The 27,452-nt window shown below is 35.1% G+C and overlaps 1 protein-coding gene across 9 annotated transcripts in view; it reads right to left on the reverse strand.

Moving 5' to 3' along the window:
• The window catches only part of AKAP9 (A-kinase anchoring protein 9), a gene marked incomplete at its 3' end in the record, with an annotated part of 146,319 nt that overhangs the window by 64,881 nt on the left and 53,986 nt on the right, over positions 1-27,452 (reverse strand). For 8 of the 9 annotated variants that reach the window (XM_082846665.1, XM_082846662.1, XM_082846660.1 and 5 more), the window contains 10 exons: positions 26,908-27,052; positions 26,095-26,180; positions 19,050-19,164; positions 18,387-18,585; positions 15,644-15,740; positions 14,298-14,390; positions 7,054-7,407; positions 5,115-5,339; positions 3,281-3,384; positions 227-432 (listed from right to left, as the gene is read on the reverse strand). In XM_082846665.1, coding sequence (XP_082702791.1) covers positions 227-432; positions 3,281-3,384; positions 5,115-5,339; positions 7,054-7,407; positions 14,298-14,390; positions 15,644-15,740; positions 18,387-18,585; positions 19,050-19,164; positions 26,095-26,180; positions 26,908-27,052 — 1,624 coding nt within the window. Of the gene's footprint in view, positions 1-226; positions 433-3,280; positions 3,385-3,879; positions 4,021-5,114; positions 5,340-7,053; positions 7,408-14,297; positions 14,391-15,643; positions 15,741-18,386; positions 18,586-19,049; positions 19,165-26,094; positions 26,181-26,907; positions 27,053-27,452 lie in introns of all 9 variants that reach the window. The other variant, XM_082846666.1, reaches the window with a different exon arrangement.

Genomic DNA, 27,452 nt, shown 5'->3' on the forward strand with positions numbered 1-27,452 from the left:
CCCTGAGTATATGTAATGACAACTCTAAGACACCCATTTGCAAATGCTAAACAATAACGGTGTCTTAAGAAGAGTGGCTCTAGCGTCTTTGTGTTTGGAGGTCTTTTTACTGGAAAATACTTTAATATTCTCTCTTCTGTATTTTCAACACTAGTAAAGTGCCCTGAACTCAGCAAGATTTACTGAAGATAATGACAAGAGTTTCAACAGCATATAGAACTTTTACCTCCTGTGTGTTCCTCATGGACACACGACTTTATTGGTGACTCTGCTTCTGACCTCCAAATCAGGCTGGTCAATGACTGGCCTTTACTTGATCTATCTAGAATACCAAGGACATGGCGACCAATTGTTTCTTCAACAGCTGCTGTTGTCTTTACAACGTCTAAGAGGATCTTCAGAAGTCTGCTATTAGCTTTCTGGAGTGTATACCTGTATAGATAAGGAAACATTTATTAAAATATTTAATCTTTTTAAAGCAAACACTTATGTTCCACAAAAAAATACACTACAAAATATTTGACTTAAAAAATAAAACTTCATATGATCCTATTTCAATAATATGCAATAGCACTTACAATGAAGTGCTTTTTGTATTTCTTTTATAATTATAAATTTTGTTTTCTTCTGAAAAATTTTCATCAGTGAACTATAATATTTTTTGAAAATGTGCAGCATTTTACTGACCTGAAAGAAATCAAATAACTAAAATTTTAAGCCAGTAGAGTTTGCAAATTAGAAGAAAATTTTAGGGAGATGCAAAATTTCAGTTTTAAAAAGTGTGGCAGTACCTAAGCACATGCAAGTTATTGAGCTGGTAATACCATTGATGGTTACTCTTATATATTTTACATTTAATCTTCTTTTATGTTAAATAATATATTTTAAAATAAATTCAAAAATTCCACCAGAAAAAAATATGCTTGTATTTCTGTAACTTAATGGTGATGACCTACATGGTTAAATTACAAAAACAGGCAGAGACCTGTTTTTAAAAAGGTCTATAGTACAATTTCATTATCTGCTAACACCAGAGGTAATATACCCCAAGCAGTTGATTATTTTATCTGCTCCAGAGACAGAAACTTCTCAAGTTACATATACCACACTCATTTCAGCCAGGAGAAGGAACCTATTTTCAACCAAATGGAATTAATAGTGCATCTCTCGTTTTTTATAGGTAATACATTCTTATTTTAAAAATTTTAAAAAATGCTCCTAACCACCCACCAAAATACCTTAGTACTCACAGATAATCACGGTTAACACTTTAATGCCTAGCCTTCTAGACATTTTCCCTCCTCTTCCTCTCTCATAAGTACAGACATTTTAAAAACAAAAATTGGATTATCCTGGACAAAGTGTTTTCATAAGCTTTCATTTTTCCTCAACACAAACATCTTCATGTGTCAAGAAATATACTTCCATAAACGGTGACTCAGAAGGTGAACTGATTAACCTTTTGAATAACTAAACAACTCTCTTGTCCTAACAGCTTAATTCAACAAAGGTACTACAGTGGCGAACTATATATTTAATACATGGAGACAAAATAAGAAAATTTCATGTTAAAGGTCCTCTGACTTAAGACAGTTTCTCTCTCAACTTCACACTATGGGAGATTCACTGACAAGCTGGTTAAAGGATATCTGTTTTCACAGGCACGTGACATAACTATTTTAAGACAAAATAATAAATGGAGCGGTCTTCCTTCAGTATTTGTCAAGTGAAAAAGACAGTTCTATTTTTACACCTAGATCAAGTTCTCTGGTTACATAAGCAAGGAGATTAAAAATAAAACTCTAAATAATTTAGTTATTAGTAGGAAGTAAGTAAAGGGTTTTATTTCTATAACTTTTTCTGAGGTTTTGTTCAAGCCCCAAACACCCCCGGACTAGGATAATTTGAAAATATTTCTACATAAGAGAAGTGATTAAAATTAATATGATGGTAAAAAGAAATAAATAGGAATACTCATTTATCAACACTCACTACATAAATTCCTAAAAATTAAACACTGTATAATTTTAAAAATATACTAATTAGAGATAAATAATATAAAATAAACATTTTGTTTATTTTATATTGCCATGGTAACTCTAATTTTCATACACTGTCTTTCTTGTTTGAGTTCCATACTGACTGTGTTCCATACTGATGATCCAATGGGGAAGCCAAAATCTTAGGGGCCAAATTCCTCCATGCAAGCTGAGGAAGGAGGTTAGGAGGACACAGAGGGTTGACAGTCACAGATTGGAAAAGGAGGAAATTAAGTTAGTAGATATTAGTTTTAATTTTAAATTAGAGAAATTATTTTCATTTGACCAAAACAAATTTTAAAATACTGTGCTTACAGACCTACTGGAGAACGGACTTGAGGATATGGGGAGGGGGAAGGGTGAGCTGTGACAGGGTGAAAGAGAGTCATGGATATATACACACTAAAAAACGTAAGGTAGATAGCTAGTGGGAAGCAGCCGCATGGCACAGGGATATCGGCTTGGTGCTTTGTGACCGCCTGGAGGGGTGGGATAGGGAGGGTGGGAGGGAGGGAGACGCAAGAGGGAAGAGATATGGGAACATATGTATATGTATAACTGATTCACTTTGTTATAAAGCAGAAACTAACACACCATTGTAAAGCAATTATACCCCAATAAAGATGTTAAAAAAATAATAATAAATAAATAAAATACTGTGCTTAAACTCCTAATATTAATGTAGGGTAACTATTCTCATTTTCATATTAATCTCTATAAAATCAAAGTAAGGGAAAGTTTTGTTAACATCGGATCATTAATTTATTCCTCTAAAAATGTGGGATGTGGATTAAAAGGTCTCATCTGTTATAAAGTAAATGCATGAAAGAAGTTAAATGCAGACTATCACTAAAATCATTTTTTTTCTCGTCATGAACAAACCAGGGGGTGGCTTATACTGAATGCATGTCCAAACAGTGAAGGAATAAACTCACAAGCACAACTTTGTTTTTTAGGATAAAAAATGGCATATGAGCAGAATAAAATTTATCAAGAAAGGTTCAATAACCAAAGAATGCTTTATCATTCACTGAGTGAAGTACATGATCAATATCCAGTAAAATTATATACAAAAGATTTTTTAATTTGTCTATTTAATCATCAAATACTGATTTTTTACATAGAGTACAATGTACAAATCAAATAAATGTACAAAATAGAAATAAGGACAAATAAAGTTTATAATATTGAGACAACTATTTTAACTCACTTTACATTGAAAAAATATGCATTCTGTATACCTTTCAGTGGACAGAATTTCAGGAGGCACCTCTTCAGGTTTTCTGTCCAATTCCTTTTCTTTAAAGGTCTGCTCCTCAATTTCTCCTTGGTTTTCATTTGCATTCTGTTTAAGTTTGTAAAAAGATAGAGAGGACAAAATAGAAAGAAAACCTGTCATCTTGGAAATAGCATGTCATTCTTCTATACTGTTATGACATGAAACAGAAGAAACCTCTGCGTGCAAAACAGATACTGTTTGAAAGAGTATTTAACTATATTTTATCAAGAGATTAGCATTATCAAAAAAGATAAAAAGTCTGGTGCGCAGATGAAAAAAATTTTAATGGGTTCAAGCTAAGGCATGCTATAATGCAACAATAAAGTTTGCTAGGTTACTCTGCTCCTTGGTGAAACAACAGCTGTTGCTAAACCACTGTCAGATTCAAATTACCCTAAATGGAATGTAAGGCATCTTGACCCCACCTACCTTAAACGTAAACAATCACAAATATGTTAAGCTCATACCTATAAAAAATACATTTCACACAAACAACAAAGACACACAGATCCTACTGCATTGTGGATCCACTGCTCCTAGGTGGGTCAAAGTCCATACTACCTGTGTTTGCGTACTGCTGTTGCGCAGCTCACAACACAGCTTCTCTCTTCCAGCTAGAGACAGCTGCTTTAGTGCTTCCAGCTCCTCTAAAAGCACCCTCTCTCTCTCTGAAACCAGGTTTTCATTATCTATTGAGGATCTCTAAATAAGAAAAAAGGTCATGAGAGAATATTGTTTGCGATAGAAGGAAAAAGCAGGAATATTAAGCAGACTTCTTTTAACCCCTTGGAACCAACAGGCCCTGGTTCTATGCTGCTTCATCTTCCATGATTAGGGGTTAAAAGCATATATAAAGTTCAATGCAAAATTTGAAACTTAAAAAAATGTTAATTAGGCCTAAATATTAAGCAATTTTTGCAGCTCAATTAATATTATTTTTATATGCAAGTTTTGCATTGAAAATTCAGAAGTTTAAATTCACAAAATGCAATGAAGAAAAGCGTAATTAATTTTCCCAAATGATATATCTTACATTCAACTCCCAATTTTCCTATTATTCTATATCTGAAACTATATTTCAAGAGTTCTCTATTTGTTATCTCTTGTTGTACCTTAACTTTTCAATTAAATTGAACAAATTTGTTTTTATAAGAACTTTTACATAAATATTTGCTTTTCTACGATGATTTTGTGAGTATATTATATACAGCAATTGAAAAGAATCCAGCTCCCAAATACCAAGGAATATGTAAATTTAGTCAAGAAAGTGGTAAGAACATTATGTAAATCTGCATTTCTCAAATCAAGAAGAGATGTTTCCCTGGAGAAAGTTCCAGAAACATACTACTTCCGATTTCCATTCATGATTAAAAAGATAGAATAAAGATAGATAAAGGTAAACCTTGGAGATGCTAATTGGTGTACTCACAAAACTATAAATAAACATGGGAAAACTGAATATCAACTGCACCTCAGCACAAAGAATTTCCAAAACTGTCAAAGTACTTTTGCCATGTATGGTCAATGGAATGTTTAAAAACAAACAGCCTTGTAACCACTTTTTCAATGCCTAAAAAGGCAGATATGTCAAACAGTAGAGAGATAGTGCACTCCAAGGTTGAGTTAAGTGTCCCTAACAAGATCTTAGGCTGTTGTGCTGGTGGAGTCTGTTCCTGATGTTAAATATTTGTATTTATTCATATCACGGCAATAATTCTGACTTAAAAAAAATAAAAAAGCTATATAAAGAACAATGCTATTTTAATTGGGGAGGAAAGGGACTCTGGGTCCCATACCTGGGCTAATTGTTTATTCAGCCTCTTGATCTCTTCTTGCAGCTGTTCCTGGTCTTCTCGCTGTCTCTCCATCTGCCGCATGTGTGCCTGCCTTAAAAGTTCCGTTGCCTGTTGATGTTCTTGGTATTGTCGTACAAGTTCCTGCCTCATATCTTCTAACTGTTCTTCATTTAACATTAGTTGTCTAGAAGCATCTATACTTGATACCAAAATCTCATCATTGAGCTGTAACAGTAAAAAATTAATTAATTAATTAATTAAAATTTCAACCATAACACATTTTGTGGAAATCTGTCGGCACTGATATTTTAAATACAAACAAAAGTAATTCTAATACTAACCCCACAGAGCACCTCATTTTAAAATTCCCATTATTAAAACTAAAACATAAATAATTTTAAAAATCTGTCTTAATTATAATTTCAAATCAATGTGAAGTTATTAGTTTATTATCATTATACATGTTGTTCTCCAAAAGCAAAGTAACTATCAGTTATTTCAGACGTAATCTAAGGGAGGAGAAGAATTAAGAAAGACATTCAAGATTCCTTATACTCTTAATGAATAACTCCATTATTTCTCTTGACATTTTATAAGGAAATAATATAAATGGAATACTTATATTTTAAAATTAAATTTATAAAAAGAGAAATTTTATCTCTTTAATTTATATTATGCAGTGGTCATCAGAGTACTACAGAGAAATGCTCGATAAGAAACAAACTTCAATAATTTCTATTTGGAAATAAAAGCCTTATATTCCACTTTCTCATTCTCATAAGAAGTCCACTCCTTAATGGGTTTCAACAAGTACCTCAATTCCTGAAGAGCTACTACTTAAACAAATCATTCTGCCTTGAACAGTTTCTTGCAAATTAAAGAGGTTTACATGATTACCTCACAACTTTGCACTTCATAGAGTTGACAATTTTAATTGAATATGCCTCTAAAAAGATGTAACCTATCATGAACATGAATAAAAAATCTGAGGCTTCCCTGGTGGCGCAGTGGTTGAGAGTTCGCCTGCTGATGCGGGGGACACGGGTTTGTGCCCCGGTCCGGGAAGATCCCACATGCCGCGGAGCGGCTGGGCCCGTGAGCCATGGCCGCTGAGCCTGCGCATCCGGAGCCTGTGCTCCGCAACGGGAGAGGCCACAACAGTGAGAGTCCCGCGTATCACAAAAAAAAAAAAAAAAAATTGAATTAAGATAATTTTAAAAGAAGCAGAATTTACTACATTCTGTTAAAGGCCCAAACAGTTGAGGTATAGACACAGGATAGATCCTCCATTAATGAATAAGTAAAGAAGAAGAGTATTAGTATAAATAGAGTAGAATGCTTTAAATTGTCTTCTCAAATGGGTAGCTCTTTCCTTGTGATATTATCCTATTAAATTAAGCAATCTTTTAATCACACATATTGCCAAATTGTAGTATAACTGATCTTGAATTGACTGAAACAAAATTAATGTAGGTATAACTTACAATGAGGTTTTACCATGCACAATGTGTACAGGACAAATAGGAATACTATGAATCTGACTAGTTTTATTTAATAATAATACTAAGTCATTTATTCTTACACTTTAAAAATCCCAATTTGAGACTGAATTGAATACTTATCTTCTCCATTAAGCAGTATTACTGTTAATATTTTTATAGTGAGGAAAGTTACACTTTTTTTTTTGCGGTACATGGGCCTCTCACTGTTATGGCCTCTCCCGTTGTGGAGCACAGGCTCTGGACGCGCAGGCTCAGCGGCCATGGCTCGCGGGCCCAACCGCTCTGCGCGGCATGTGGGATCTTCCCGGACCAGGGCACGAGCCTGTGTCACGAACCTGTGTCCCCTGCATCGGCAGGCAGACTCTCAACCACTGCGCCACCAGGGAAGCCCCCACACTTTTTTTTATAAGTTTTTATACTGAAGGAAGCATACTTACAGATTCTCTGACCATGAATGTTTTATCTTTGGAGAACATTTCTTCTGAAATAGTCAGTTCACGGTCCTTTGATTCTAGTATATCATCAAGATTACCCTTGTTTGATAACAGAACTTCCTTTCCATCTTCTCCTAACTCTTTACTAAGTGGTTTAAATTCTTCTTTAAATTTCTGGTCTGTTGCCTCGAAAGTCTGAAAACCAAAGTGACCTTGTGATAATTTCATTTCATTTAAATAATGTTCTTCCTGACAGAGAGCAGATGCTTGTTTTGAAGATGGAGCATCTTCTTTTTCCCCAGATATTCTAGATAGTTCACTTTGCTGAGCAAATGCTATACTCATTGACACAATGACCTAAAGAAATGAAGCAAACAAAAAACGATTAGATCTATAAATACTACCAGGAATTTAAAAAGCAAGTTACCTCTCAAAATTACTCGAATTAGTAAAAAGATGGCCTCATGCTTTTAAACTAAAAGAAATCCTAGGATAAAGTGATAAGGAGATAAAGATTCTCTATTTTACAATGAATCTACTGTCAAAGTATTTTACTGCCTGCCTTTTAAAAATCAATAATTGTAAAAAAATTTTTTTTTTACCGTAACAGCAATAAATGTTTGGTATAGAAATTTAAATATCTTTAATTTGAGAAATACATTTCTATATAATTTTAAATGGCTTTAAAGTTTCAAATTATACATATGTACTATAAGTTCATTTGATCAATTCTCTATGTTGACATTCAGACTGAATCCATTCTTAACACTAAACACCACTGTTATTAAATCTTTTAAACCATATCATTGGGCATATTCTTTCTGATTTCCTTGAGTGTAACAGGGAAGAGCCAATTTTGACTCCACCTTTCAATCTGTTTCTTTTACTTTAACCTTTGCTTTTTGTTGCTTTTGTCATTATAATCATACATAATGGCCTGCCTCAGGGAACCCTGCCCTCTGCCTGAATGTGAAACTAAAGTGCCTTTGTTCAGCTCACAGGGAGACAATCTGACCCTGCCCACCTGTGAATGGCTGCAGAAAAGAAGAAATTAACACATCCCTTCCCTGAGGCTGGCCATTCCAGGAGATATCTGTAAGACTTATGGCCTTTTTACTTTACTTCCCCACCTCTTCCCACTCTCTGTTCTTAAAAGAAACTGGCATCCAAACCCCAATAAGATGGTTTTTTGGAGACAATAGTCTTGCCATCTTCTCGGTCTGCCGGCTTTCCGAATAAAGTTGTATTTCTTGCCTCAACACCTCATCTCCCGATTTACTGGCCTGTTGTGCAGTGAGCAGAGCGAGCTTGGACTCAGTAATGGACTCAGCAAAGGTAATACATAGAAGACCAAGCACTTTTCTCACTTCCTACCATATCCCCCACCTTTAAGGAAGGCCAAACTCTTTCCTATGGTACCACTCACAAACGCTAAAGGACGTTTTTCAGGCTGAAGGGAAATAACACCAAAGGGAAACAAAGTGTGAAAAACAGTAGAATACACATTCTTTTCAAGTATGCTTGGAGTATCCAAGCAGATAGAACATATTTGGGGCAACAAATTTAAATGAACTGAAATCATACAAGGTATGCCCAACCATGAAGGAATTAAAAATTATTATATGAATCAAATCAATCAATAGGAAGATACCTGAAAATCCCAAAGATATGGATATCAAACAACCTATTTCTAAATAACCTATGAATCAAAAAGGAGGTCAAAAGAGAAATAAAAGATTTGGACTGAATGAAAATTTGTGGAATGCAGCTTAAAGAAAAACTTAAAGGGAAACTTATACCATTAAATGCATATATTGGAAAAGAAGAAAGGTCTTTTAGGAAACTAGAAAAAGAAGAGCAAATTAAACCCAAAACAAACAGAAACAAGCAAAAAATAAAGAACAACAACCAATGAAAATAAAACAAAAACAATTTTAAAAAACCCAAAAGCTGGATCCTTTGAAATATCAATATAATCAATAAACTTCTAGCTACACTGACAAGGAAAAAGGTGAGAAAGTACAGATAACATTCAGACCCCACAGCCATTAAATGATAAAGGGATACTATAAACAGCTCTACCAACAATAAATTCAACAGCTTAGATGAAATGGACCAATTCCTTGAGTGACACAAACTACCAAAGCTCACTCTAAAATAAATACAGCACCTGAAAATAACAAAATCTATTAAAGAAACTGAATTCAGTTAAAAAAAAAAAAAAACTTCCAACAAGGTAAACTCTAGGCCCAGTAAGATTCATTATCTAATTCTACAAAATATTTAAGTCTGAAATAATACCAGTACGACATAAATTCTTCCTGAAAATAGAAGAGGGAATATATTTCAGCATTTTATAAGACCAGCATTATCCTAATATCAAAACCAAAGACATTATAAGAAAATAAAGCTAGGGATAACGTTCCTCATGAAAATAAAACACAGACAAATATTCTTTTTTTCTCGGCCACACCATGTAGTTTGTGGGATACTAGTTCCCCACCAGGGACTGAACCTGGGAATTCCCCATACAGTCTTGGCAAAGTATTATTAAATATTGTAGAACCCAACAATATAAAATGGAGGAGACTGGCTCCAAAGGGACATGAAAACACTTTGGAGGTGATGAAAATGTTTTAAATCTTGATTGTGGTGTTGGTTTCATACATGCAAACATTTGTTAAAATTCACTAAATTTTGCACTTATAATTAGGGAATGTAAATTTCATGTAAATTACACCTCAATAAGGATGATTACAAGCAAACAACAAAAACCTGACCATATGTTAAGTCACAAAACAAACTTTTGAAATTCTGAAAAACTGGTATCATAAAGATCACTTTCTTTTGTATATTCATTTAGATTAGAAATGGATAACAAATAATGAAAAGAACTGATGATTTAGAACTGATCAAATAATGAACAAATAACTGATCAAATAACTGAACTGATCAAATAACTGAACAAATAATGAAAAGAACTGATGATTTAGATTAGAAATGGATAACAAATAATGAAACAAACAAAAAACCAGACTCAACTACCTTGTAATTCTCTCCTTTCTATTCACCACCATACCATCTAACAAAATTTCACCTGTGTTTACAATTAACTCTGCCTACTCTGTGTGGGTGTAGCTGAACTTAATTGAGGAGAAAAATAATAAACCAAGCTGACTGGTCTGATTTTAAATTCACAACCACTACCCTTGAAATGAGCCATTAGTGATACTGGGTGATTCTACTCAATTTCCTTTGTCTTTTCCATTTCTTATTCCTCCTCTTAGCCCTTTGTTTTCTCGTTTTCTCCTTAAAGCTCCAACATCTTCTCTTCCTTTCTCATTCTCAGGTGCCGACTTTGCTTTTTATTTTACTGAGAAAACAGAAGAAATCAGAGAAGAACTTCCACAGTCTCTAAATACTGCATCTGAAAACATACCCGAATCATGAGTCAAATATTCTTACCTTCCTTCCTGTTTTAATGGATTAAAACTACCATGCTCCTATCTAATGGCAACTTTTCAGGGGACTCCATCTCTTCTCATCTACTCAAGGACATTGCTCCAGCAACTGTTCCTCTCTCTTTAATCAGCTATTTTTTTCCCTTTCTCCTCAATCACTTCTATTAGCACAGAAATACAATGTGATATCCTTGATCTTAAACAAAAACAAACCAGCAACAACCAAAATCCACTACTTGACTCCCTACATCACCCTTTAGCTACCACTGTACTTCTCCTCTTTCAAGTACGACTCAAAATAATTCCTCATTCTTCTCTTTCACTCTCTCTCAAATCCAATGTAATCAGTTTGTCTTTACCATCCCATCAAATGTGTTCTTGTGAAAGTCACCAATGATTTCACATTATAAAATCCAATGATTTATTTGCACTTCTAATCTTTCTTGATTTATCAGAAACATCTGACAGTTTAATACATTCTCTTCCTGATACACTTTTATTATTGGCTTCTGTGATGCAATTGTTTGTCCTTTCCATATTTAATTTACCACTCCTTCACCTCCTTTGTTCTTCCTCATTTCTCTGACCTCTAAACATCGGCATTGGGCTTCCCTGGTGGCACAGTGGTTAAGAATCCTCCTGCCAATGCAGGGGACACAGGTTTGAGCCCTGGTCCAGGAAGATCCCACGTGCTGCGGATCAGCTAAGCCCATGCGCCATAACTACTGAGCCTGAGATCTAGAGCCCATGCTCCGCAGCAAGAGAAGCCACTGCAACGAGAAGCCCGTGCACCACAACGATGAGTAGCCCCCACTCACTGCAACTAGAGGAAGGCTGCGTGCAGCAACGAAGACCCAATGCAGCTAAAAATAAATAAATAAATTTAAAAAAAAAAGAAAAGCATTAAACATCGACATTCTCTAGGCTCAGTTCCCAGGTCCCTGCTCTATTTACACTCACTATATTAATTTTTTTCAATATTTTTCACTGCAACCATGGTAAACATACACATACAACAACAATAAAAAAACATTTTATATTGTGACCCAAAGCATACATAGGTACTTGTGTGTATATGTTTTATACAATTGAACTTTTCCATTAATATTAAAATCCTGGTCCCAAACCAATAAATTGATTTCATGACTTAAAAAGAAGTTATATCTCATAGCTTGAAAAACACTAGATACTAACTAGATACTAACTACTGTATTTACATGTCTAGTTTTATCTTAGTTCCTGAACTCTAGATTTATATATCCAATCACTTCCTTAACACTTATATTTACACATTTAATAAGTGTTTTGCATATAACGGGAAAGCTGAATCCTTAAGTCGCCCACTCCTCTCCAGAAACTACTCCTTTGCGTTCTTTTTCATCCTAAGTCCAACACCTAAGTAAACAGTAACTCCATTCTTCCATTTGCTTAGGTCAAATTACCTGCAGTATTATCTTCCCTTGAAGGGCAAGTCCTTGCCCCTCTTTCTCTGTATTTCTTCTTCTTATATCTAGTTAACGTCTGCTGAGGAGATAAATCTGTACCAGGACTTCACAATATTTCTCCAAATGGAACCCATGAATACAGAGGTGGCAAGACTGAATCAAACCATCCTCCAACTTGGCAAAGCTGGCAGTTGGGCAGGTGACCTTCACACTCTTGCCAGTTCTCCTTGGACACCTCTTGAAGACATCCACTGGAGAACTGTTGACTTTTTCTTTTGCATCCCACTTTCTTAAAAGGTGCTCAATCTGTTATCTTCACGATTCACTCTCTCACTTCCATCTGGAATCTCCCCTAATGTCACTTCAAAAGTGAGGTCTTCTGTGATTACCCTATATAAAATAACATCATCTCACTCCCCATGGAATTTCCTTGTCCTATTACCCTGGTTCATTTTTTTCTTCATAGTATTTACTACCGTCTGTATATTGTCTATTTGCACCAACTAGAATGTAAGGTCTATAGGAGTAATGATTTCATTTCTTTTTCCTCTGTTATACCCTAGCATTCAGAATACTGCCTGGCAGTGAAATGTTAATGAATGTCTATTTTTTCAGTAGTACCTACCCAAATCACAGGCTGAATCTAATGTTATCTATGTTGGGAATCACTACCTCTACTGGCTTCTTCTATATACCCTGTGCTTTTAAAACAATGTTTCTCAGTCTTTTTCTAATATCGTATGTGAGGGTTATAGGGTAGAGCATAATCCTGTCTCTACTGGTGACTAATATAAACCATCTATACTATTCTAGGATCAAGCTGGGCCATCAAATGTTGTCTCTTGGATCACAGTACCTTGGCTGCCTTTGGAACAGTTTTCACTGACCTGTACTTTGGTAATCTGCTATCAGCTTGGATAAATGATGCTTCACAAAACAGATTTATATCATCACCATTATCATAGTAGTAAGACTACTTTAAAAATGTCACTTATGAGTCTTTACTATCTTCTAGGTGCTTTGTATGTATTAGTTCATTGAATCTTCACAAGAATTACTATTATTTCTATTATTCCCCTCTTTTAACATAGAGGGAGCCGAGATTGAAAACTTAAGTAACTTGCCTAAGATCACAAATCTAGTAAAGCAGAACAAGAATTTAAAGCATGGTAAATCCTATACCAAACCTCATGTTCTTAACTACTATACTATGATGCTCTGCTATAAACATTTCACTTGAGAAATTTATGTAAAAGATTAAGTACAAAAGAAAACCTGCAAGTCTCTAAAAGAACTAGATAGTGAGAGCTATATAAAAGTGATGGAGGGCTTCCCTGGTGGCGCAGTGGTTGGGAGTCCGCCTGCTGATGCAGGGGATGCGGGTTCATGCCCCGGACCGGGAAGATCCCGCATGCCGCGGAGCGGCTGGGCCCGTGAGCCATGGCCGCTGGGCCTGCGCGTCCGGAGCCTGTGCTCCGCAACGGGAGAGGCCGCAGCGGTGAGAGGCCCGCGTACTGCAAAAAAAAAAAAAAAAAAAAAAAAAGTGATGGTGCCTCACTTTTTACTGTGAATTAAATATTCAATTCAGATATAGAAGTGAGTAGGTCTTTATGGCCCACATATTTCCTTGAGTCTTGACCTCCTCATCTAATTTATGTTTAAACTAATTCCTTATGCATTTCCTGTAAATTCTGTCACTCCTTCCACTTTAAAATGCATATACTCCACTATGATTGTTACACTGTAACAGTTTAAATATTATAAAAAACAAGCAGACAAACTCAGAATTCAACTGTTCCAAAATAAGAACCCAATTAGGTGTAAGTATTTTAAAAGAGAATACAGAGACAAAAGAAATGGAATCATAAGGGTATACTAGGTGATATGCTCGGTGCTCAGGAGATTACAAGAATAGCTCTGGGCATAGCAGCCAACAGCATCTACAGTCATTAACATCACAGTAACTTCTCTGGGAGGAGGTAGGCAAAGGTAATACATAGAAGACCAAGCACTTTTCTCACTTCCTACCATATCCCCCACCTTTAAGGAAGGCCAAACTCTTTCCTATGGTACTACTCACAAGGTTAACAAATTTATAACTCTGCAAAGTTTCTAATTACTATTGTACATCAAGAGAAGAATGCGTACTCAAAAGAAAAATTCACAGAAAATTCCATTCAAAGGCAATTGTGGTTAATACCAGTATTTGACAACTTAAATGAGCTATGTATAAAATTTACAACAAAAAATAAAGTGCATTACCACCAATAAAACGTATATTTTTTGAAGGCTAAAAGGGAATACAGACCACAATAACCTTCCAAATAAACTATAAACTTACCTTAGCTACTTCTTCTTCTAATCGTTCTTGGTACTGTTTTTCCAGCAACTTAACCATATTTGTTTCCTGTTTCACTCCAAATTCACCAGAAAACTAAATTAAAAAGCAAAATATGACATGTTTATTTACACTAATTATACACCACTTATTTTTAAACTTCTACTCTCAAATATCTTCAAAAGATTACTATTTTTTAGAAAGCTTCTGAAAAATTTTAATAAATAAATTTCTGCTCCCTTTATTAAAAATAATTATAGTGAATAATTCTAGTGTACACTTCTACTAAATAATTGTACTTACTACAGTGAACTTAACAAAGATGCAAAGTGAGAAATATATTTATAATTACTAACACACAGTTCTAGAGTGGGGAAAAGATACTTCTTAAATATAATTAATAAGATGTGCATGTATTTAATTTTAAATAATGTTAACAGTGGCTATCTTTGCTCATGACATTATAAACAAATTTCTTTTCTTCTTGGTACTTATTAATAGTATCCAGTTTTCTACAAATACAAATTACTTTTATAAACAGAAAAAAGAATGGTTATTTAAATGTAAACATGTTCTTGGCAAGAAAGTACTTCTTTATTTACCAATTATCTGAATGTCATCCAAACAGATATTCCATGCGGGATGAATGTGGAAGAATTGAGAATGTGGCCAATGTCTCTCTTCTATATCCAGAATGAGAGACAGCAATGATCTTTTTCTGTAGGACTTAAGAACTAAAAATTTACTGAGTGAAGATCAGGGTTTTACAGTTATGTTTGAGAAAAGTGGCCACAAACTGGGAATATATACAGTGCTGAGGAGAGGCAAAAGGTGGTTTAGCTAGATGAGATATACTGTAAAAGATGAGGGGCTTTTCTATAGCATATGGCCTGTGCTGAAGAAAGCCTCATCCAATGTCCCAGCCCTAGCATACTGAATTTTGGGAATTCCTAAATACTATTCCAGAGACAGCCTAGTTCAATTCCCCATGGTAGGAAGGAAAGCTGTTTCTCTTTTCTGAAACTAATTTGTTATAAAGTTCAGGGCATTAAAACTAATTTGTAATACACCCCATGTTATATAAAACAAGACAAATTTTAAACTAGAATGTATTTAGGGGGAAAAAACACCTCTCAATTTTAACTTTCTTCTGTTTTTCCTATGCTATGAAAGTACATCAAATTTCTTCACTTATATATTCTTCTGGGTCTTTTACATAATGTATTATCCTCATATTTACTATACTTAATTCTTAGCAACTATTTATTGGATAATTATTAAACCACAGACATAAAAATGATAGTAACAAAAATAAAATCAGTGTACATAACAGTTTAAAGATATAATACCTCTGTTGCACCATCGATGTTCTGTTTTAGACAACTTCCAGGATATACTGTTTTCTGTCCATCAGATTCAGTAATTACCACTGAATCAATGGAAAAGCTAAAAATAAATAAAAGAAGATGAAAGAATTAGTGTTGTGTGTAAGTTTTACTGTTAGTCCAAATTTACAGCATGCATAAAATGTGTATTGGGGCAATGGAAACAAGAATGACAGGTCAAGAGTTACAGGTATTGTAACTTAAGTCATATTTTTGACTGATTAAAAATAAAGCAGCAGAATTAAATGATAGAATATTTTAACAGATTATCCCTGAATTTTATGCCATTGTATAAAGTCTACTACAAAAGCATGACATGGAGCTGTTTATAAGTATTAACTTTTTTTTTTTTTTTTTTTGGTACGCGGGCCTCTCACTGTTGTGGCCTCTCCCCTTGCGGAGCACAGGCTCTGGACGCGCAGGCTCAGCGGCCATGGCTCACGGGCCCAGCCGCTCCGCGGCACGTGGGATCCTCCCAGACCGGGGCACGAACCCGTGTCCCCTGCATCGGCAGGCGGACTCTCAACCACTGTACCACCAGGGAAGCCCAACAAGAAATAACTTTAAATACATGTTCATAGGAGTGAACATGGCAGTCAATAAGCCTCATTTTTGCAGGGTGGGAGAAAACTAATGGTTTTAGTTGAAAGGTATTAATACATTTCCAGTGATTATTAGAGAAACTCTAAAAAAGCATGATGAGCTGGCAAAAAGCCCAAGTGCAAGAACAGCAAAGTAGGTCTACACTTCCAGAAAACTTCCTTTTCTTCATGCTTTGGAGAGAAAACATCACTAATTAAAGGAAGGAAACTTGAAATACTGTAAGTGGTTATGAAAGAGTTCTTGCTATATACCTATTTTCTTTCTTATCAAAAAACCTAAAGTAATAGTTTCCAAATATCAATCTATGGACTGCCCGCTTCAGAATTACCTTGTTACAAATACAAATGACCAGAATCCATCTCTAAGCTACTGAATCTAACTCTTCAAATGTAAAATCCAGTAACCTGTAATTTCAATAATAACAATGAAAAAATAATAATTTCAAACACTAAGAATTTCAAAAACCTCCAATGTTTTTAATGCATGGTAAAGTTTGGGAACCACTGACCTCAAATAAAATGGAAGCCTTATAAGGCTGTGCCAATGCTGGATAAACAATTCCAAAGCCTACATACAGACCCTGAATAAAAGATGGAGAAACAGAATGCTTCCGAAGAAGTGTGGAAGTTCAGTATTTTGTCTCCAAAAAAACCCAAAACAAAACAAAAAACCCCCTTGTCTTTAGGTTCCAATAACAAGTGCCTATAGAGGCATTACTCTTAGAGCAGCAGAGCCAGTCAAAGTTAGGTTAAATCTCTGAGGACTTTATAGAGCTAGTTACATACTACAGCACACTTCCCTACTAAATTATAAACTGTTCATTCATTTAACAAATATTTATTGAGCACCTACTATGCATAGGGAATTATTATAGGGTTTGGGATAGAGTGAATAAATAAACAAAAATCCCCTTACAAAGCTTGAACTCCTTCACAGGGGACAGATAACAAAAACAAATAAATAAACCTCCCCTCCAAATATAATATAGACTTGTTTTTATTTTATATAAATATATAGTTTTAAATATATAAAACAGTTAATATAGAAAAATGAAGCAGGAAATTCATATACAGAGTTATAAGGGATGATTTTAATTTCAATAGGGTGATCAGGATAGGCCTCATGAGAACATGACATCTAAGTAAAGACCCAAAGGAGGTAAGTGTGTTGGGCATGGAAATAACTAGAGAAATATCATTCCAGGTAGAGGAACAGCAATGAGAGAGAAATTCATAAGGCAGGAGCATACTGATGGTTTGAGTATCTCGAGGAGATTATGTGGCTTTACAATAGTAAGTGACAAGCAAGTCCGCAGGAGATAAATTCAGAGAGAGAAACAGGGACCCATTATATAGGTCCAAGTAAGGCACAGTAAGGACAGAGGAGCACTAGAACAGCATGATTTGTCTTAAATTTTAAAAGCAAAGTTTTAGAACTGTGTTGAGAACAAACTTTAGGGAAGAGTTAGAGTAGAAGCAAGGAGATCCATTGTTGCAGTAATCCAAGTGAGACATGATGATGGCAGGGACCAGGGGATGAGAAGTGGTACAGTTTAGATTTATTTTTTAAGTAGAGATAACAGCATTTCTTGATAGACTGGAAGTGAGGTTTGAAAGAGGAGTCACCAGAGATGGAATTAGATGGCTGCAGAGGAGCAAATTTTGAGGGGAAGATCGAGTTGTATTTTGGACATGGTGAATCTGAGCATTAGACAACCAAGTGAAGAAAGTCCAGTATGACTGGAATGATCATATCTTATATTCTTTGTGTACTCCCCATATCAAAGTAGCAAAGACTGGGCATACAATAAACAAGTAACATGCACACCGCCTGATTTAACTTAGCATATTCATAACAACAAGCATCTTTATAAAATAAAGGTGTAAGTAAAATTCCTATTATAAAATGTATTTGGTTTACATTAACATTTACTTCACACATTTCAGAGATGAAGAATTATCTCCTGTTCTTATTTCTTGGCAATGCTATAGCCCATCTCTTTCAAGCAAATTTGCTTAAGTTACACTTTTTTCTTAAAACAACCATACTATGATTGTTACTAAGCTACAAATACTATTGAATGAAATTATAAGTAGATGGATACCTTGGCTGAACTGTAAACTCATTAACAGCTTGTAGCCTTTCCTGCAAAGAATGAATCTCTGCCCCATAGTTTTCTTCAGTTTCTTTCAGTTGCTGCTGCAAAGAGGATACGAGGTTTTCTAATTCTTGAACTTGTCCTTCAAGTTGTTTAATTTTTTCAGTATCTTGCAGAGCAGATAACTTTCTTTTATGACAAACATCTGAGTTACATGAATGGAAGAAAATGCACATTTCAATACAAATTTCTTAGTGAAATACCACAATCACTGTTTTGAATGTGCAGAAAATATTAATTCTTCTTTGAAAAATGTTTTTTAGTAGTAATAACTCAGGTATCAATTTAAACTCATTTAGACTTATGATAACAAGAAAACATGAATAGTGTAATTCAAGATCATTTCTTCTATCTTCATGGCTGCAGTACCCCTAAAACTACCAATTTTATGTCTTTAAATTGAAAATAATGTATAACCAGAGAATGTAAGAAGTGGGAAGACATGAGTAGTCTAAATCTTTCATTTTAAGGATGAGAAAACTGAGACCAAAGAGGGTTACAGTGAAATGCCCAATGCACACTACGTTGCCTCAAATTTTAAAGTAAAAAATCAAATTACTGAACATTTGGTATAAAAACACCACATTACAGTATATAATCAAAATTTACCAGTGTCTTGAAAATCTGTCATCTGAGGATGGGTTGACAAGAAGTCTGTTTCCTCTTTTGGTAGGTTTTCTTCTGCAAATTCAAGTTTCACATCACCTGTCTGCTGTCTTTGAATCTATTGAAAATAACAGAAGAAAAGCAGTGACATAAATATATGACCCAGGATTGTGAAAACTATATAAAAGCAACTTTACCTTTAAAATGTTTTTTCCAAAATCACCTAAAATTGTGACACTCTAATACAAATATTTTCCCTTCCAAGTTATTCCACGCTCTCTTTTGACACAGTGACTCACATCCCATTCCCTTCACAGCATTGATATTATATTAGTAAACATAATGTTCTTTCATAACCAGAAGGAATTTCATTTTACTATAAAAATAGGAGCTGCACAGAATTTGGTATAAATTTCACAATAATATTTAAAGTATGACTTGATCTCTGAAATTTCAACTCATACACAGTAAATTTTTTATTATCAATACTTAATAACATACCTATTTCTGCTATTAATCTCTGGATATACCTCACATACAACAAGGTAACTGACAAATGTATGCTGTTCTTTATATAAAAGGAAGGAAAACAGCAAAAACAGATAAACCTCAGCTTATTTCCTTAATTATTAAAACTAGGCAGCAATATGTCAGATGTGTGTGTATTAATTTAGTCATTCCTCAAATATTTAATAATCGGTCTACTATGTGGCCAGTATTGTGACAAGGGAGAGTAAGAATATAAAAAGAGTTAAAAAAAAAAAAAGGTGTATCTGCCCTCACAGAATTCATCAACTAATTGGGGAAGTAAAATTAAACAATTAGAGAAGCATTAAACTATAATGTTTGACTAAAGGGCAATAACAGAAGAAAGACTGATGTGGGTCTGAGTAATTATGGAGGAAGTCAAATTTTATTTGGGCCTCCAACATTTTGGGCAATGATTAGGAAAGTTTACATGGAAGAAAGAATAAGAACATTTCTGAAAGAATGACCTGCTATAAGTAGTGAAGACAATGATCTTGAGGGACGGGGGAAATTGCGCCAGATAAGTAAGACAGGTAGGTATAAAGAGCACCGCAAAAGCAAGGGATGAGTTTGGACTTGCTATACTAGATGAACAAAGGATACTGTAGAAGGAGGTGAGCAACAGGATAAAAGCTATTTCCCATGAAAGCTCTTTCAGTTGGTACTACTCTTATCACGTCCTCTACCTCACTCCTACCCGCTGTGTACATTTCAACCAAGGATCTTGCCTCCTACTTCCTAGAGAAAATAAAGCCCATCAGGTAAATACTTCAGTTTACAGCTCAACCTTTCTATACTGTCACTTAATTCATTCAGTAAACATATAGTAAGCCTTTACCATGTGCTAAACAAAGCACTGTGCTAAGAAGAGGAAATGGAAATAAAGAGAAGACTTCCTGATTCTGAAGAATGGAACAGGAAAGAAAGGAAGGTAATCAAGTATTTAAAATAATGGAGAAAGGTAGGTGCAAAAAAATAAAAAGTACAGATATTAAGAGAATGGAGGGAGAAATTTCTAGTCTAGGAGGATAGGTAAAGAAGATGACACAAAGGACGAAGTGAGAGAGTGGCATGGACATATATATACTACCAAATGTACTAGCTAGTGGGAAGCAGCCGCATAGCACAGGGAGATCAGCTGGGTGATTTGTGACAACCTAGAGGGGTGGGATAGGAAGGGTGGGAGGGAGATGCAAGAGGAAGGAGATATGGGGATATATGTATATGTATAGCTGATTCACTTTGTTATAAAGCAGAAATTAACACACCATTGTAAAGCAATTATACCCCAATAAAGATGTTTAAAAATAAAAAAGGTGACACAAAAGAAATAACATTTGAACCAACTGGAATTATAAGTAGGAATACACTAAGCAAATCGGAGGGGGAAGGACAGTGTTAGACAGAAAAAACAGCATGCAAAAAAGCCCCAGGGGTCTGAAAGATATGGGTGTATTTTGGAAACTCTAAGTATTTCAATATGGCTAAAATGAGGAAGAGGATTAGTAGATGAGGCTAACAGGTTAAGCAGTGATGTACGGCCGACTGACTCATCCCAATCAACATCTGGGATGCCTCTACAGTTGTAGCCAACTTGCTGGGATAAAATGTGAAATTCACTTTTTTATCTATTGTGCAGAAAAGAGTTAACACAGAAGTTGTGAGATTTCTATCTCTTTAAAAAGGCCTGCTTACAAGTCTGCCCCTTGGCTGGCATCTGGAAACTTAGCTGGTAGACGGTTCTCTACACTAATATAAAAGTTTCCCTAAATTGTAAGGGAGTCTCATGTACAAGCAATATGGTTTATGCTGAACACATGCTTTCTTTCTGGAAGTCTGAATTTGGTATGTTCTGGCAGAGGATGCCCATTTGGCTGACACCTGATAAAAAAGAACTATGGTTTCCTAGGCTTAGGTGAGCTTCCTTAGTAGTCAAAACTTAGCACGTATTGTCACAGCTGCAAGAGGAATGAAGTGTGTCTTCCTGTGACTCTACTAGGAGAGAATTTTAGAAGTTTGTGCCTATTTCCTCCAGACTTTGCCCCATGCTCCTTTTCAAAACTTTATGGGGCTGATTTTGCTTTGTATCCTTTTGCAGTAATAAATCTTAGCCTTGAGTACCACTATTATGTTGAATCCTGTGAGTTCTTCTGGTGAACCACTGAACTGAGGAGTGGTCTTAGGGACCCTCAGCACACCCATACTCTGCCTTATTATACAGACATGTAAGGTGTAAGTTACACTGATACAGGGAATGAAAAAAATAATGAGTTGTCTTGGTCTTGTTCCTCTCTTTTTACTTCCATATCAACTGACTACCAAATTCTTTAGGTCCTTCCTTAAAATATCTTATGAATCGTCCCTTCTTATTTCCTACCTCCCACTGCCACCAGATTAATCTCCCTAAAAGTTCAACTTCATGATGTCTAGACCGTGATCACAAATCTCCAACAGCTTTTTTTTTTTGCATTACGCGGGCCTCTCACTGTTGGGCCTCTCCTGTTGTGGAGCACAGGCTCCAGACACGCAGGCCCAGCGGCCACGGCTCACGGGCCCAGCCACTCCACGGCATGTGGGATCTTCCCGGACCGGCGCACGAACCCGTGTCCCCTGCATCGGCAGGTGGACTCTCAACCACTGCGCCACCAGGGAAGCCCCTCCAACAGCTTTTTAATGTCCACAAAAGTGTCACCTAGCATTCAAAGTTTGGTACAGTCTAACCTCTCTAATCTTAAAGTCCATTACTCTTTGAGCAATATGTCCCTAATATATTGCACTTACACCTCCAAGACTTTGATCATATCACCTCTTCCACCTGGAATGCTATTCCCCTTCCTCTTCCTTACGTAAACCTACACATCTTTCATGGTCCAATTCAAGTCCCACTTCCTCCAAGAATTCTTCCTTAATTATTTGCACCTATACTCATCTACATATTTGCTTAATTCCAAAAGTACTTGGCTTTTATTTTATTTTTTATTTTTTTGGCTGCACCTTGCAGCACGTGGATTGGAGTTCCCCGACCAGGGATCGAACCCATGCCCCTTGCAGTGGAAACACGGAGTCTTAACACCACTGGACCGCCAGGGAAGTCCCAAAAGTACTTCGCTTTTGAATACTAATTAAATGTTACCTTGGATAACTATTTTATATATATATATATATATATATATATATATATATATATATATATATACATATACACACATCATATTTCTTGAATTAGCCTATGAAGTCCATCAATTTATCAATTCCTTCTGTCTAGTAACTATTTACACTGTATACTGCTTTATTCCCAGTACACAGTACAACCTAGCATATAATTAGCAAATAAAAATTACTGGCTGAATAACTGAATGAGAACAAGGTATACATCTTTCATTTCTTTTGTACTCCCTTCAGAGTATATTTCAGTATGATGTGAGATCAGGAGTTAGGGGAGAGAATTGTCTAGGATGATATGATCCTCAAGTTTCTGGTTGAATGTCACTCTTCAAAACTGAGAAGGGAGAGAAGCTGGTTTAAGGGGAAGAAATTAATAAATTCAATTTCAATGTTGATTGAGACATACATAAAGGATACTCGAGTACAGATATCCAATTAGATATATGACTCTGCAGCTCAGGAGTAAGAACTGACTAGACAGATATCTGGAAGCCATGGAACTGAATGAAGGCAGCATACAGCATAATTAGCATATCAAGCACAGATTCTTGGTGACTATAAATGGGTGGGCAAAACCCACAATGAAGGCTTAAAAAGCCACAGAATTGAAGCCACAGAAGCTAAGGGAAGAAAATATTCTAAGAAAGTAGCTAATACTACAAAATAAAAAAATAACAGAATTAAAAAGAAAACTAGTTCAAGATAACACTGAGCATGTGTTTACACCTACAGTTGCAAAGTAGAAGTTTGACTTTAATTCTAGGCTACAGAAGTATTCTTTTGGGTACCAAACAGTTTTTCTTGTTTTTTTTTCCTTCCTAATTGTTTCCCAATTAGGGGGGAAAAAATCCTTTTTATTTTTAATACTTCCCAACACTTAAAAAAGCAAAAGACCTCACATAAAATTGATAAACTGAAGGAATAAACAACACTGGGCCCTGTTCCTACGTGACAACAACATGGGAAGCTGAGCAGTCTCTGCCCCCTTTAGATGAGGTATGTTTTCTCCAGGTTTCACTTTTCCAGCTTTCACTTGGCCTTCTTCACTTACTTTATGAGTTGAGCTCACGTAGGCATTTATGTTCATGATCTTTGACATATCTCTCTCCTCCCTCCCCATGACTCAATTAAAATCATAATGAATCTTTAAAAGGTATAAATCCATAATAAACCAAAAAATAAAAGAGACTAAGAAAGATTTCAACAGAAAAGGTGTGGCAGAATACTGATTAAGCAGGGTGGAGGAAGGAGCAGCCTAAAGCACACGTGAAGGGAGCCACAGTTATAGCAGACAGTTAGCTTACCTAGTAGAACCCTAGAAAGGCCCCAGGCTCAGAGAGAGATCAATGACAGGTAGAGATCAGAAAACAAATATATTGACCTTTAACTAATCACAGTATAGCCCTTTCTGCTGATTCAGCCAGGAAGAAGCCTGGTGGCAGGTAAAAGTTTTTCTCAAAACAAACTGAAAGAAGTGTCTGGGGAGAACTAAGGAGGCAAGTGTGGGTGTCTGTGTTCCAGAGTAGCCTCCCACATTCAGGCACTGGGGAAGGGAGGTTTGTGTCTCACCAAAGGAAACTGTTCCCCACTCACTGTCCTGAAAGGAAAGAGGCAAAATGACAAACATCACTGTAGTGACTTGCTTACTGTAGCCCCTCCTACACTATTTAATAGTTTCAACTATGTACTGCCATAAGGAAAACCAACATATTTTTGAAAGAATACAAGGATGGAAGGTAAGAAAGCAGAAAGAAAATTTGATAATTAAGAATTCACTGGTAACTTTCACCAAAGAAAGTTTAGTGAAGTATAAGTTTGGAGCTTGTTTACAGTGGGTAGAAGGAAGAGATGGGAAACTATGACTACAGTCTATTCATTCCTTCAAAGAATATGACAATGAAGTTGAACGAAAACCACAAAGAGAGATATTAGATTCAAGGAAGACTGGTTATGTTCTAAATAGTGGAGACAAGAGGAATATGCAAGGGGCAAGAAAGACAGAAATAAGAAACACAGACAAAGAGGCTGAAAGCACAGAAGGGAGGGAAGAAACAGGTTATCAATCTTAGAGGAGACAGAAGGTGATGTTAACAAAAGGACAGGAAATAAAATAACCTTGGTTATAAAAAGGGATAACTTCTTCTGAGACAGAGGAAAACAGTATTTTCAGATTTAAAGAAATACATATGGTCTAGAGGTAGCAAGATGAGATAATTTATAACTGATAGCTCCCATACTCACAGAAAAATGAGAAATAAGGCCATCTGCAAAGAAAAAAGGGGAGTAGAAATGGAATGTATGACTCGAGGGAAGTTATAACATTAGGTAGCATCCACTGAGGGGACTATGAGAGAATAAATGACAACATAAAAGAATTGTCCAAAAAAAAAAAAAAAAAAAAAGAATTGTCAACTGATCCTGAGGGTCCAGATGCAGTCAGAGACCATGATTATGCAGTGTCACCAAACCACATCACCATCTAATTTTCTTAGCAGCCCTCAGAAACCCAAGTATGAGTGAAGAAGAAGGGTTCTCAGAGGCAGGATAAGGGCAGCAGAAAAACAAGAAATCTAGACTACTAAGGGTACTGGTAAGAAAACAGTATGATGATTCTGAATAGGGTTCAATATCTAGCTATGAATGGAAGGAGAAAGAAAACTAGTAATTGTAGAGAAATGTGGAATTAAAGAAGGGCTTTGAATCTATCCACCATCCACCTGTCCTCCTACATAGTTATCTGTAAGATACTGGGATAGGTTTATAGATTTTAGGAAAGGCTGGATAAGGTTGTGCTTTAATTGCACAGAAAGAGGAAGAGAGAGGGAAAGGAGAAAGGGGGTAAAATAGAATGGGAAAAAGAAGGAGGGGAAGAGAAAGAGGAAGAACTAATATACGTCATTTTTCTGATGTAGTTAATAAATTATATGCCATCTATACTCTCTTAGTTTTCTATGTGCACATTTCTAAAACAACTACTTGAAAGAAATTTTATATAACACACCATGTGAAACCAGCTATATTCTAAACAACTAATCACATTTTTCTCTAAAACAGACTCACTGCTTTAAAAAATGTTATATATAAAATTAAATGCAACTGTTTCACAAAGTTTACAATTTGATATTTTATATACATTTTAACTTTATCATGACTTCAAAAACTCTCTAAAGGGGTAAAGAGTATTCAAATTGCAGAAATTCCTTCAGCTCACTGATACTATATATATATGTCACTTTTCCCTAATTTTCTTTTCATGTTCACTTATTTTAGAAATTCTTGGTTGATGAAATAGCTTACAAAATAGCAGGTAATACAATAAATGCAAACATCATAATACATTTTCCATTTTACAGACCTTACTTAATCGTGACTGAAGTACCAAGAGTTTGTTGTATTCTTCTGTTACTTTGTTGAGAAGAGTTTGCACATTTTCCTGAAAATCTAAATGATAAACAATTATAATAATTTCACTCTACAATAAAAGTCTGCTTCTTTCAATAAGTATTATTCATCAATTCATAACTTCAGAAAATTGCCTGCTAGAAGTAAAATTCATAGATTTAGTAACCAACAATTAAAACCTCAATAATGTGGAACACCTGCTACAAAGATTAACTTGACAATTTCACATTAAAATACATTAATTTCTTTTGGCATTCATTAATTTGTACATATTTGTTCATTCTTCATACAAATAGACAGGGGTAGGAAACATTTTATCTGTGAAGGACTATCAAAAAAATTAATTGAGGTTATAATTTGTAAAAATGAAATATAGGATTCCTATTAAGAAAGATAACTGAATATCTTATTCTTTAAAAAAAAAATAAAACCCCGACAGACTTATTCAATAAAATACCACAACTTTTAAAGGTTTGGATCTATGGTATAAAATTAAGAATTAGAGTGAGGAAAAGATGGAAGTAGAGGAACAGAGGATAAAGAGACAAGGAAACTTGTAGACAGCTTTGGTTCTCTTTATATCACAATTACTGCATTGTAAAACTAAAAATGTACATTAAAGATTTAAGATTTCATGAACCTGAAAAAACAAGATGTTAAGATAACTCAAATTGGCTAAGTGATAAAATCATGAATTAACAGAGAAAGTTTATCAATTCATTTAAGAAAATTACTCTGTTCAATAATGTGGTAAAGCCTTTATTACCTTGAACTTCATATTTATAATCTTGCAATTCTAGTTCTTGATTTTCAGAAGTGTGAACACCGGAAGTCTCTCTCTCTTTCTCTTCTACATTTACTTCACATTTTAAAGCAGAAGTATAATGTTCACCAAGGACACTGCAAAAAGTCTGTTGACAACAAAATTAGGTATTTTATGAAATTAAAATTTTCATTTCTGCCACTAAAGATCATTAAACACTATTTTTCTATATGCAAAAGACAGTCAAAATGGCACAGAAAAATCAGTAAGAAAACACTCTTCTGTATACCAAATCAATCTGCAAAAGAAATAACCAAGTCTAAATCTTTCTCTCTCCACATATAGAATGTGAAATTCTTCTTACACCAGGAAAATATTGATAGTCTTCATTATCTACAATATGTATCAAATATATCTATCAAATTATAACTTTTTGCTTCTTCCTCATAATGAATATATCTTGTACTTTCATCTACCACTTTCTGGCTTCGATCCTATTCTGATGTTATCTCTATAAGGTCAACTACCCTTGTGAAAAACACCAAAAG

Source organism: Leucopleurus acutus, assembly GCF_964270905.1.
Source record: "Leucopleurus acutus genome assembly, chromosome: 9".
NCBI lineage: Eukaryota > Metazoa > Chordata > Mammalia > Artiodactyla > Delphinidae > Leucopleurus > Leucopleurus acutus.